The 14,272-nt window shown below is 40.8% G+C and overlaps 1 protein-coding gene across 4 annotated transcripts in view; it reads left to right on the forward strand.

Annotated features, from left to right (window-relative positions):
* The window catches only part of NHSL1 (NHS like 1), a 151,156-nt gene that overhangs the window by 22,232 nt on the left and 114,652 nt on the right, over positions 1 to 14,272 (forward strand). The window contains exon 1 of one of the 4 annotated variants that reach the window (XM_017958283.3): positions 5,325 to 6,132. The exons of the other annotated variants lie outside the window; for them this stretch is intronic. Within the exon in view, the coding sequence (XP_017813772.2) occupies positions 6,117 to 6,132 (16 nt within the window). The 5' untranslated portion in view covers positions 5,325 to 6,116. Of the gene's footprint in view, positions 1 to 5,324; positions 6,133 to 14,272 lie in introns of those variants that run through there. 4 annotated transcript variants of the gene reach the window in all.

The raw sequence follows: 14,272 nt of genomic DNA on the forward strand, positions 1-14,272 counted from the left end.
TTTCTCTTGTTCCTGAGGTAGTAATAAATATATGGAAAAACCCAGACTAAGTCTCCTGTCTGAGAGATTCAGAACACTGGGGAAACTAGAAGTATTCTAGAATAGTAGGGGAGTAGAGAATGACTAAAACTGGGTCAAATGTGTTAGTCATGGTCATAGATATCACCAGAGTGGATTCCTCTCTGGGGAATTGGCTTAACCTGGTCATTCTCATCTTAAAAGTATCAGAGGGTTTCAACATCTCCAATCTCTTGCATCCAGGGGGAAATGGAAAGCACTGTGATGGGAAATATGTCTTCAGGCTCCTCTGACTTTAAAGCTTCTCATGCTTTAAAAGCATGTCTAGAGATACAGCTATGAAAATAAGCATCACCTGTCTGAATACAGTAGCCCTGCCTTATCCTTGGAGGATACGTTCCAGGATCACCCAGTGGATGCCTGAAACCACAGATAGTACCAAACCCTATATATACTATATTTTTCTTATACATCCGTACCTATGATAGTTTAATTTATGAATTAGGCATAGTAAGAGATTAACAACATAACTATAATAATAAAATAGAACAAGTATAACAGTATGCTGTAATAAAATTAACATAAATGTAGTCTCTTTCCCTCTGTCTTCATGTCTCTGTTTTAATATTTTTGGACCTCAGTTGACTAGGGGTAACTGAACGTACCGAAAGCAAAACCTTGGATAAGGGAGGACTGCTGTACTTTGCAGTTGAGGTGAAACAGACCTGTGAATGGGTATGGAAAAGGACTTTTCCATCTTTATCTGGGCTTTTTGGCAAGAGTAAGAGGATACATAGGGAGGAGATATGGTTTGCCTGTTTTTCTTGTATAATTTTGTTTTGTGTTTTGCCAGGAATGAAGGCAAATTTTGAGCTGATCTAGATGACTAATTCTCTGTATTATGCAAACTAATTTCTAATTTATTCTCATCCCCACTATTTTCTGGAAATCAAAATTAAACTGGTAGCACACAAGTGAAATCACACTGGAGTGGTTTTGAAGACATAATTATCTAAATATTTTTGGCTGCATGTGTGGATACCACTCCCTCTTGTAGAGATAATAATGTTAAACTTTAACATGATGCTGGATGTCGTAATCCTACAAGGGAGAGAAGTGGTTGCCGCCCTAAGGTCATGATTGGCAAAGGCAAGACTTTTGTGCTGTCCAGAGGGCTACAAATCCTGTGAGTGTGCATCATCTTGGACCTACTCCCTTTCACAAAAGCTTCCTAGGTATTTATTTTTCAGTCTCAGTAGCAATGATCAGTAGTGGCAGACAATCATAATTTCAATGGATAGTTCTTACTTTTTCCTAGTTTGAACAGCGTGCCCTTTTGTGTTTTATTCTCAGACATACAGTTGTAAACACAAGGGATTTTATTTTCTTATTATTTTATTTTATTTTATTTTTTGGAGATGGAGTCTCACTCTGTTGCCCAGGCTGGAGTGCAGTGGCATGATCACAGCTCACTGCAGCCTCCGCCTCCGAGGTTCAAACGATTCTCCTGACTCAGCTTCCCGAGTAGCTGGGATTACAGGCGTACGACACCATGCCTGGCTAATTTTATATTTTTAGTAGAGATGGGGTTTCACCATGTTGGCCAGGCTGGTCTTGAACTCCTGACCTCAGGTGATCAGCCTGCCTCGACCTCCCAAAGTGCTGGAATTACAGGTGTGAGCCACTGTGCCCGGCCCACAAGGAATTTTTTTTAATATGATAATCTTACATTTGACATTAAGAAAAACCCCTTTTATTGTCATTGCTTGAGATTAATGCTGTGAAGTTTCAGGTAGTGATACCTATAATTTCAGCAATTTAATAGGAGTTGGTATTTGTGCTGTTTAGAAGTGCTATAAAATTTTGCTGCAGTAAGTACAAGGGTATGGAAAAAATAGGTTTTAAGCCTATGTAAACATAAATTGAAGACAATTTAAAAGAAAAACAAATCATGACCATCTCCCATAATTATTACCTTGCTAAATGTGTAAGTTCCCTACGGTCACTGTAACAAATTACCCCAAGCGTGGTGGCTTAAAATAAGCAGTTTATTCTCTCCCTGTTCAGGAAACCCGAGTTCTAAAATCAAGGTGGTAGCAGAGTCCTGCTCCCTCCAGAGGCACTAAGGGAGAATCCTGTCCTGGCTCTTCCAGCTTCCGCTGGTGCCGGGTATTCCTTATCTGTGACAGCACCTCCCAGTCTCTGCCTCCATCTTTTATGACCACCTCTGTGTCTCTGTGTATCCTTTTTTTTTCTCTTTTTTTTTGAGACAGAGTTTCATTCTTGTTGCCCAGGCTGGAGTTCAATGGCTCAATCTTGGCTCACTGCAATCTCTGCCTCCCAGGTTCAAGCGATTCTCCTGCCTCAGCCTCCCGCGTAGCTGGGATTACAGGCATGCGCCACCACGCCTGGCTAATTTTGTATTTTTAGTAGAGACGGGGTTTCTCCATGTTGGTCAGGCTGGTCTGGAACTCCCAGCCTCAAGAGATCCACCCATCTCGGCCTCCCAAAGTGCTGGGATTGCAGGCATGAGCCACCGTGCCCTGCTCTGTTTTCTCTCTTATTAGGACATTCTTCGTGGATTTAGGGCCCACCCTAATGCAGTATCATCTCATCTTGATTCTTACCTTCCTTAACTTATGAAGACCTTATTTCCAAATAAGGCCACACTCTGAGGGTAAACATGAATTTAGGGTGGACACTATTCAACCCACTACATTAAATTATGTATGCTTTAACCTTAGGAGGGTAGCTTCATTAGATGGCAGTGGGCAAGAACTACCATTGATCATTATGAATTTTGTGTGTATTCTTCTGTCATGTGACTTACCACACTGAATTATATTTATTCCACTCATCTCTTGCACTAAACCTCAAGAAGGCAAAGATTCTTTTCCTGTGACCTGACATAATGTGCCTAATAGTATGTGTGTGTATTCAAACCAAAAATAAGAAATTAATGAGTTAAGATGGAACCTTAGAGTTAATTTAGTCCCCATGTTCTATTCAGTCCTCACATTTACAGGCCATGAACTGCTGTAGAGACTAACTATTGGGGCATCCAATCTTTTGACTTCCCTGGGCCACATTGGAAGGAGAAGGATTGTCTTGGGCCACACATAAAATACACCAATACAGTGATAGCTGATGAACTTAAAAGTTGCAAAACAATCTCATAATGTTTTCAGAAAGTTTACGAATTTGTGTTGGATCACATTCAAAGTCGTCCTGGGCTGCATGTGGGCCGCAGGTTGGACAAGCTTGAACTAGATAGTGATATAGACATGACTGGAATGAAATTCTCTTTACTTTTCAATCCACTTTTCTTTCCAGCATATAAAGTCATCTCTATTTAAAAAAGGCTTAAACTGCCAGGTGCAGTGGCTCATGCCTGTAATCCCAGCATTTTGGGAGGCTGAGGTGGGTAGATCATGAGGTCAGGAGTTCAAGGCCAGCCTGGCCAAGATGGTGAAACCCTGTCTCTACTAAAAATACAAAAAAAAATTAGCCGGGCATGGTGTCGTACGCCTGTAATCCCAGCTACTTGGGAGGGTGAGGCAGAGAATTGCTTGAACACAGGAGGTGGAGGTTGCAGTGAGCCAAGATTGTGCCGCTGCACTCCGTCCAGAGCGAGACTCCATCTCAAAGAAAAAAAAAAGGGCTTAAACTGTTCAGAGTGCTGTTAAATACACCTAATCCCCCGAGACCCTGTGTATTAGCCTGTGTTCAAAAGTCTTAAGTCTCCAAGGTAGGAGCTGCTTTCTCTCTATATACAATTCCAAAAGTTGAATGTAACCCATGAAAATATTTTCAGGAATACCTCTGTAATTCGTAAATTACATGGGAGGGACCACTCAGAACAGGAGAGGACAGAGAATAACTCAGATCAGCCATGGAGAGAGTCCCGTGGTGAGATGGAAGAGGCTAATCAGCTGGTCTGGTTTTGATCTTGTTTGTTAGGTGAATCAATCACCTCATGGTTTACACAAACGAAATGAGCTATGAGGTTCCCTCCCATTCTGTTCTAGGAGTTAATATCAGACTAGGCGCGGTGGCTCACGCCTGTAATCCCAGCACTTTGGGAGCCCGAGGTGGGCGGATCACAAGGTCAGGAGATCAAGACCATCCGGCTAACACGGTGAAACCCCGTCTCTATTAAAAATATGAAAAAATTAGCTGGACGTGGTGGCGAGCGCCTGTAGTCCTAGCTGCTGGGGAGGCTGAGGCAGGAGAATGGTGTGAACCTGGGAGGCAGAGCTTGCAGTGAGCCGCGATCATGCCACTGCACTCCAGCCTGGGCGACAGAGCGAGACTCCGTCTCAAAAAAAAAAAAAAAAAAAGAGTTAATATCACTGTTAATCATTCCCAATGCATGTTTTTTTTTGTTGTTTTTTGTTGTTTTTTTAAATCCTAACTAGCTTCTGGCGAGAGACCTCTTATATATTCTTGTGATTATGGAAACTAGTACGGTGACTTCCTTATGGTAGATAACATATTTATTACCCAGGTGCTATTGGTGATTCAGGGTGACAGGGAGCAGAAACCCCACTGGGATATGCTGAAGCATCTATCGAAAGCCAAAAGAACATAGAGCATCCTTAGTGTGTGGCAGTGAGCACCCCAGGACACAGACAGATAGATAGATTGGTTCTGTGAGTCAGTTTCCTGCATCCTGTGGAGTCAAAAGGAAGACCTGCAAACAGCAACGGGTCCTGTGAACAATGGCCACTTCCTGAGCCAGGAGACTCTCATGTCTCTGTGGGGAAGGACCATGGGGCCACTTATGGTTCAGACGGTACTTTTCAAGCAGGGTGCTCCTGAGGCAGTATTTGTGGACTGTTTCTCTTCAGATCTGTCGTAAGATTCCTTTTGCCACTTTCCACCTGTGTTTGAGAGTCTGCAATCAAGTAACCTTGAACTTGCCAGAGTGAATTTAGCTTTCCAGTGGAGGGGAAGAAATGTACTGATCTCATCATAGCCACAACAGAGTTAGAAATTTGCATAATCTAATGCTGCCTTTGTTTCCTCATTTGAAAAAATGATGCCATAGAAGTATAACATGCTTCACAGTTTTATCCTAATACTCAAGGGGCTTTCTTGTTTTTTGTTTGTTTGTTTTTTGTTTTGAGACAGGATCTCACTCTGTTGCCTGGGCTGGAGTGCAGTTGCATGATCATGGCCAAGGCACTCTCTACCTCTTGGTCTCAAGCAATCCTCCCACCTTAGCCTCCCAAGTAGCTGGGACCCCTGGTGCATGCCACCATGCCCAGATAATTTTTTTTTTTTTAAGAGATGGGGTCTCACTGTGTTGCCCAGACTGGTCTCAAACTCCTGGGCTCAAGTGATATTCCCGCCTTGGTCTCCCAAAGTTCTGGGATTATAGGTGTGAGCCACCATGCCCACCCCGTTTTTAAATAGTAGTATGTAGTAGTAATGGTAGCACTTACTTAGTGCTTATGATTTGTCTGGGACCAAAAGAGCATTTCACATATATTCACTCATTTACATAGACCCAGACAATGGAGTGCAAAGTTTCCTATTATAATGTGCAGTGTTAATTATGTACCAGTATATGGTTTGCTCTATATTAGAAAAAAAAGGGGAGCATGTGAACAGAAAAGGAATAATGAAGTCGGTGAATAGTAAGTCATAATTACGTAAATAGTAAGTCATAATAAAATAGCAAAAGGTTAAACTGAATCGAGTGATTTCTTTTTTGTGTCGTTGGTCACGTGAAGAGCTGCATCCGCTGTGGTGGAAAATGCTGAGAGAGAAGCACAAACAAATGGGCTCACCCTTGGGCTGGTCTGCACTGGACTGTATGAACGGTGACTGCTAACCCCTGGCTCCCTTCCCTTTTCAAGATGATCGCAGGCTGATTCCATGGTGTGAAATAACCCAGGAGAGATAGGGAGGTGTCAGCAGCACAGCCCAGCAGGCTGGGGATTGGGCAGTGGCTTCCTGGAGTAACAGGCGCTGGCTGGCCGCCCTGCTCTCTGGCAGTGAGCGCTGAGGAGGTGGGCTGGGAGACAGCTGTGCCTAGCACTGCAGGCTTCATCAGACCACAGAGCACAGCCCCTCCATGGAACTGCTGCAGAATGTTCTGCCTGAAAGGTGAGGGGGCTTCGTGCCCATTTGGGTGGCAAAGTTCTACTTGGGGAAGATTGTCATTTAGCATCAGAGTCTAAATCACAGAGCTGGTTCCAGTAAAAATCAAAGTTTGAGGGAGTTTTGTAAGTATGAAAGTGAAAAAGTCATTGTTCTTTTTTGTTGCAAACAGGAAGAAAGACCTCCTGCTGGGGAGATGGAATTCTCTTTTAGACAGAAAGGATATTTCTGTGTTTGAATGTGTTTTGTATGTGTTTTGTTATAGACAAAAGTAGCTAAAAGTTTAAAAGAAGGTTTTTAAAATCAACTTAATAAATATAGGAATAGTTTACAGTGGTAGTATGAGTCTATTAGAGAGGTTTTCATGTAAGGAGTTGTTCTTGTAAAGAGTTAGAATGAGTAGAAGAGGGTAAAAGATTCTATTGCTTTAAGCTTCACTGTGTGAACTTAGGAATGAAATTAATTTGACTGTAGAACATACTTCTAGGCTGGGCGTGGTGGCGGGTGCCTGTAATCCCAGCTACTTGGGAGGCTGAGGCAGGAGAATCACTTGAACCCAGGAGCTGGATGTTGCAGTGTGCCGAGATTGCACCACTGTGCTCCAGCCTGGGCAACAAGAGTGAAACTCGGTCTCAAAAAAAAAAAAAGAGAGAAAAAAAAAGAACATACTTCTTGTTCTGGCCACATATGGATTATAGTACTTCCTAAGTACTATAAAATGGTGATTATATGAGTATATGTCATCATTCCCTGATTAGTCAAGGAGTATTTTCCATCTTTAGGCATTTATTTTTTCAGTCAACTCTATTTTTCTTCCAACTCTTGTTATAATGTAATTATTGTAGGCATGTGAGAGTGTGTTTGTGTGATCGTTGAAATGGTCGGGGGTAGAGGGGGAGGTGAATTTCCTTGGAACTGTTCTGTTCATATCTTTCAGTGTATGTCATTCTGTTGATGGGAAATTCTTGACATCTTTTCAAGTTTTGGAAATAAAGTGGTCCTGGCTTATTTGCTTGTGGATTGCTCCTTTGTCCTCAAAGTCTGTTCCTGAGGTATAGACATGGATTTTGTAGACCCAGCCTTTGCAGTTTTAACCTTCTTTTGACACCTTAAAACCCACCAGTCTTTAATATTGAACTTGGTGTTTGGGATATTTCTTTATATAGTAGGTGCAAGTTTGGTGAAATTGAGGGGTAAGAACAAAAAGGAACGTCACATTTTTCTCTCCTTAAGCATTCGATTAATTCTCACTACAGAGAGTATCTAGTTGCAGTGGATTTCCAAGGAGTCATGGGCTGACATGAATTTAAGTATTTCTGAAAAAATTTTAGATGAAAGGCATTATGAGCACTCATCACACTGTTTCTTTACAAAATTGTTCTATAAAAAGTTTAGGTATGAAGAGTCGGTGGTATTATTGGATGAAGGTACATGCTACCTGGTATAATTTCCACAGTGCAACTGAAATCATTACAATCCAATGATAGCTTAAGGTTTACAATTTCGAATTGAATATGGGTGTGGAATTGTCACTGGGTAGGACATCTGCAGCTTCAACATATTTTTCTCCACCCATTCCCACAGCAGCCATTTCATTTTATTAAAGAATCTCTCATTTTCTTGGACTCTTAGTTTCTGTGGTAACTCAGAAAACTTAAAAAACTCAAACGTATGGCATGTGATGACAACTAAGTGCTTTTACGCTGAAGTGTGTGTTCTAATCAGGAATCCACAATCGCACCCTTTTAAAGCCTGTTCTCTGATCTCCCAGCAGCTAGGACAAACAGTTGATTTTCTACTCGCTTCCTGTGACTTATAGCTTCTTGATTTACAATAATAATTTTTAAGTTGTCCTTTGCCCTACATATGAAGCAAGCCCATGATAAAGTAAGGATGAGTGAGATTAAGCAGAAGAATAGTAAGAGCTACTTGTTGATGCTTTGTGTTCTTACTTTGGAAAAGTGGCTTTCATTCATTGGTCTGTGGCTAGCCAAGGTCCTAGGGGCTATTGCATATGTGGTTGTGATTAGCATTGATTTTAAAGGAAACATGATTGCTCTTCCTTTGGTTTAAATCATGTTCCTGTGTGTTTCTTGTAATTGCTGAAAGAAAACATTTAAATCAGATCGCTTCCCACATTGATGCAGGATTTCCTTTTCTCTACTTAGACTGTTTCTTTTCTGAAGCCAGGTCCACTCAGCTTTGTGTCAATTTGGCCTTCCTTGAAGAAGGATGCCATCTTTCTCATTACTGTCACTATGGTAACTCATATAGTTGCAATCACTCTTTGCTATTGAAGTATCTCAGATACATCAGCTTCTCCCAACTACATTTTGTATGTGCAACATTTGAGCACTCAGTCTTCGGGAAGATGTACTGTAAAGTTCAGCTAAGGTCTCTGTGGCTAACAAAGGCATGGTGTGTTCCTTCACTGTGTAGCAAGTGATCCATTATGGTCTGGGAAGTGAATTGTGGCTAATCATATGATTAATAGCAAGTAATATGATTAATAGCAAACTACTGTGTGTACCATTGACAGATTATTCTAAGAAGTAGAATAGGCCAGGTGCCATGTCTCAAACCTATAATCCCAATGCTTTAGAAGGCCGAGGAGGGAGGATCACTTGAGGCCCTGAGTTCAAGACCAGCCTGGGTAACATAAGGAGACCTTGTCTCCACAAAAAAATTAAAAAATTAGCCAGATGTGGTGACATGGAACTGTAGTCCCAGCTACTTGGGAGGCTGAGGCAGGAGGATTGCTTGAAGCTAGGAGTTCGAGGCTACAGTGAGTCATGATTGTGCCACAGCACTCTAACCTGGGCAATAGGGTGAGACCCTGTCTCGAAAAAATTTTTAAAGAATAAATAAAAATTAGAATAAAATGTTTTTACTACTAAAGCTACGTGGAACATAATTACACTTCTCTGAAATGGTTCCGAATGCAAATTTCTTAATTATAGTAAATCAGCTTTAACTTTATAAATACTAATTATCTTTGCAGTGCTTCTCTAACTTCGGTGAAGACTTTTTAAAAGAAATTTCCAAACCATTACAGACTGATATTTTGTAAAACATAAAATCATGTGCTTGTGTGATATCACCACATTGTCAAACAGCTATAAAAGTTCTTAAACATTTAATCTCATTTCCTGTACTAATCTTGTTATAGACTGGTAGTGAAGTACTGTTCTACTGGCACTGGTTAGTAGACAAATCTGCATTAGTTTCCCAGAGCTGTCATAACAAATTACTGCTTAGTGAGTGGCTTATCCAGAAATGTATTCTCTCACAGTTCTAGGCTAGAAGTCTGAAATCAAGGAGTTGGCAGGGCCATGCTCCCTCTGAAGGCTCCAGGAAAGACTCTTCCTTGCCTCTTCCACTTCCTGATGGCTCCAGGCATTTCTTGGCTTGTGGTAACATCACTTGAGTTTCTGCCTCTCTTCCCACAGCCTTCTTTCCTGTGTGTTTCGCTGTGTCTCTGTGTCAGATGTTTTTCTGATAAGAACACCACTCATTGGACTTAGGGCCCACCCTTAATCCAGTATATCACTTCACCTTAATTAATTACGTCTGCAAAGACCCTATTTCCAAATAAGGTCATATTCCAGGGTTGTGAGCGGACATGATTTTGGAAGGACACTATTCAACCCAGTTCAGTGGACCGCATGTAAAATCACGTAGCTTGAGGGCAGCTGCATGGGAGGTGTGTTTAATGGAGAACTGTAAGAATGATATCCAACTTAGCTGCTTTGAGGATGCCTTTGAAACTATGGCAATGCGAATTTAAGATGAGTTTGTATGTGTAGGTAGAAGAGTTGAAAATGTACATACCCATTATGATCAGTCATGCAAAGGAAAATGTTGCCTTTTTATTTCCTTTAATCGATTTGGCTTCTTTCATGAACTCTTATCCCGCTGAGAAGGGGTAAAACAAAAAACAAAATTGAACTTAGTTCACTGCAGTCAACTCAGTGTGAGCCAAAAATTTAAACGGTTGCATTAGATAGCTCAGTCTGTTGGATGACTCAGTCTTTCAACATTCTCCTGCTTATCCTCCTTCTCTTCAAAGGGGACTTTGTTGCTAAGTCCCCCTTATTGGTATAACAGAAGTGAACCATGCTAAAATATGTACTTTTGAAATCATTGGTTTGATTATTATACAACGTTGAAAATTTTAAAGCAGACTCTCTGCTGTTGAGTTTTAAACATGAGGTAATATTTTTTAAATGATGTTGGTTTTATTTTTATTTTGTTGAGACAGAGTTTTTCTCTGTTACCCAGGCTGGAGTGCAGTAGTGCGATCTTGACTCACTGCAACCTCCGCCTCCCAGGTTCAAGTGATTCTCCTGCCTGAGCCTCCCGAGTAGCTGGGACTACAGGCGCACACCACCTTGCCTGGCTAATTTTTGTACTTTTATTAGAGATGCGGTTTCGCCATGTTGGCCAGGCTGATCTCGACCTCCTGACCTCAAGTGATTCGCCTGCCTCGGCCTCCCAGAGTGTTGGTATTACAGGCGTGAGCCACCACGCCTGGCCTGATGTTGCTTTTAATATGGACAGGATGCATACATATATCCTTCTGTGCTCCAGGAATAATTTCACTGTATTTTATGAGCATAATAGACCTTAAGTTCCTGAATTTACTAATGGATTTTACCTGATTTTGCATTCTCTCTAGGGACTTTTTACCTGGTTTGTGTTGGACTAGGTTCTTTCCCTTCCTCAGCCTTTATGTGTCTTCCAAGAGGTAGAAATCTAGTTTCTTGGAGCAGAAAAGTGGTAAATTCTGTGGAATTGGGTGTGTCCCAGCTGCCTGCATGCCCCCAACGACAGGGTCCTGTCTATACTCTTTTTTGCTTCACAAGTTACTGATTTAGGAAGGCCTTTAGGTTGTCTAATAATAGCAAAGAGTTATGTTGGAGATTACAGCTATGAACAATCTCAGGCATGTGCCTCTGCTCCCACAAGGGCAGTTCATATTAGAAACTAACCCTATCCTTCCTCATTGTGTACCCTGAAACAGATCACAGGCCTCTTTCCAGTTGTCTCGTGTATGTTGTGTATGTAAAAGAATTCCTTAGATTCTTTTCTTGGCAGCATTTGGAAAATAATGTTAGGAATCAGAAACAGATTTGTTATTTCTGTGCTCAAACAAGTGCATTTTTCAAGTGAGCTGGTAAGCAACCATTTGCTCTGGAAGGTCCCTAGCCTGTTGTTAAATCTGGTAATAAGCTATCAGATAATCAGTGAGCAAAGTTTATGCTAGTTGATTCTGAGCACCATTTTGAAAGATTTTTAAAAATCAAAATGCAAAGCAACCCTGGGAAGCAATCTGTCTGACTCTGGACATTTTACTATCATGCATTTAGATGTCGAGTTTTATATAAATTATCAGTGGCTTTTAGAACTATTGTTCTACAATTCTTCCTGGTTCTTTCCTGCTCCTTTCATTTAAAATTGCATATAATTGTTAGTGGGTAATCAACAGCTACCAAGCGGAATTCCCATTTGCTCAGTCTGCAATTTAAAATAGCACTTTTAATAAACACAGTGGTAAAAACACGCATTTTTCAAACTGGTGGGGAAAGCCCTTGGAATTTAATAAACGAAACAAAGCTGGCTAGACTTTTATTTCTTTTGTCTTTTCCTTGAAAACGTTATCATGCTTTTTAGTTGTCTTTTTTTCCTTCCATGAATAGTCAAAATCTGTTTTTTAAATATGTTGCAGTAGAAGCCAAATTACCATGTTAAATAGGTTGTGTAATACTATATATTGAGATGTTACCCTATGGACTAAAAGAGCAGTTAACAGAGTTTTGCTGCCTAAAACAAGGAGAACTTGAGGTCTGCTTGTTTCTGGAGCATGCTCTGTGCAAGGATTCATGCTCTGGGTAATTTTGTGGAACTGAATCAAATAACTTGAATTACTGAAAGCATTAGCAAATATTTCAGTTAAACTCTTCATTTTAGTATCTCCTGTTCCATTTCTGCCTATTCTGGTTTCCTTTATTTGCTGATTTTCATGTCTCTCTTTTTTAGGCCCCCTACCTCGCCTTAGCTGTCCTCCTCTGTGATGGCTCATTGGGGGAGCAGTATTACACCTAAGCCATATTGAACTCCTTCTAGTTACAAGGATGTGGTCAGTAGTCTACATACACATTAGCAAAGGTGACAGTTAATAGGCAAGGCAGATGGACCCGTGTGATAAAGGCAGTTTACCTCTCAGGACGTCATGTCACCACCATTAACCAGGTGCAAAGGTATGCAGGGGTATATATTTTTCTATGTTAAACATCAGAAGAAAATACTGCTGAAAACAACCTGAGGGTTTTTAAGCAATGAATAGATTTTGCATGACTAAACAGTTTGGCAGGATATGGTATTGGGGATGTGGGGTGGAAGATGGGTAGTCTTAAATTGGGAACATGAATTATTTTATACAATCGTATGTAGCAATTGCATTTAAAATTAAGAGATCTTAATTTGACAGCCAACAGAATGACAAACAATTTGATTTAATGTCAGCAGCGTTGATCTTGTATCTGGTGATTATGTGACATTTATCAGTCTTTGTTAACTTAGATTACATTTAGAACTTTTGTTGTTGTTGTTACTGTCAAAATGTGATTAACCCTGAGAGCCAGTGAGACAAAAGGCCAGAGTGACTTGACTGTGGGTTTAACTTGGGGGAGGTGTGCATGATAAGAGAAATGTGAGTGCTCATCACCACTTTTTCTTTGGAATGTCTTCTTATAACAAAAAGATATAAATAGCATAAAGTGAACTTTAGGAGCCACAAGTTGCAGTGCACTTTAAGTGAATTTATATATGCACAGAATAGTTTTCAAAAGGTCAGATGATAACATATGTTTGTACTTGTGAAATTTTGCAAGACAGCATTTGAGAGCAAAAGAGAAAATCTCTGCTTTGCTGACCACAAGAGGCCACCTATGTTCTTCATCATTTTGTTTCACTGAGTGAACTGTGCAAGGTTCATTGTTGCTGGAACTTTCAGAATAAAAGTTGAGACAGATGCTTCTGCTCTCTCGAGGGCGCGAGCGTTGCGAGCAGGGTCGGGGAGGATGAATAGTGACTTGATGAGTGGTCTCTTAGGAAAGGGAAGGCAAAGGGGACCACAGGAGCCTGGCTGATGAGCCTGGCAGATGCCTAGAGGATGCTTGATTTGGTAGAAGATCACGGGTTATACCAGACATTGAGAGTGGCAACTTTTCTGATTCCAAACAGAATAAATGAGAAAGGGGCCTCAGAAAATGCCTTGGTGTTAGCTACGTGGGATGGCATGGCAAAAGAAAATGAAGTATATGAACACACCTAGCCCCAGTGGTGGTACTCTATCTCTCCTTCCTTAGCCATCTCCTACAGATTTGTACTTTTGCTTTATCTAGACCCTTTCCTAATTTTAAAAGGACAAAGGAAGCTCAAGTCCCGTCTTTTTTCCTGGAAAAGTTTTGCTGTAACAGAATACCCAGTATTTTATGCAAAAGAGGTCAATATTCTCCCAAGGTTGGCTTATTATATGTCAAAGTGTATCCAAGATTTGTCGATATTTTGAAATACCTGTGAAGTTCATCAACTCTGACCAAAATATTTTGATAGAATTTGGGGTGTGTTAATTTCATTGAATGTTGATGAGCACTTACCATGCACCAGTCACTGTTCCTACCCCCAGGAAACTCTTCCTCTCTGATGCTCTGGACTTCTCACCGGTCTGGGTCTCTTCAGCCCCAAGACTTCTGGTTGTTTTCCTGCCCGCTGTAACGGTGCTGCTTCTTGTGCCAGCTTTTGGGGGTTCTTCTTTCCCCGAGATTGACTCTGCGAACAAAGCAAAGCCAGAGACTTTGTAAAGGGTTTCCCTGCTAATCATGACCCAAATAACACAAATAATTAACACAGGTTTGTAAAGAATATTCAAGAAATCCCAGCTCTATCCATTAATCATATCTGCTTATCCCTGGAGTAAAGATCTCCATAGCTCTGACACTGGATCCTGCCTAATAAAATATTGAGGATTAAGTAATAATTTACATAAGATGCTGGTATTTTCTCTGTAATATATAGTGATGTTATTTAAATTTGACCTCTCTAAGGGCTTAATTTGGGCTTGTGAAAGTAAAGACTGATTTGT

The sequence above is a fragment of the Papio anubis genome, chromosome 6 (genome assembly GCF_008728515.1).
Source record: "Papio anubis isolate 15944 chromosome 6, Panubis1.0, whole genome shotgun sequence".
Lineage (NCBI taxonomy): Eukaryota > Metazoa > Chordata > Mammalia > Primates > Cercopithecidae > Papio > Papio anubis.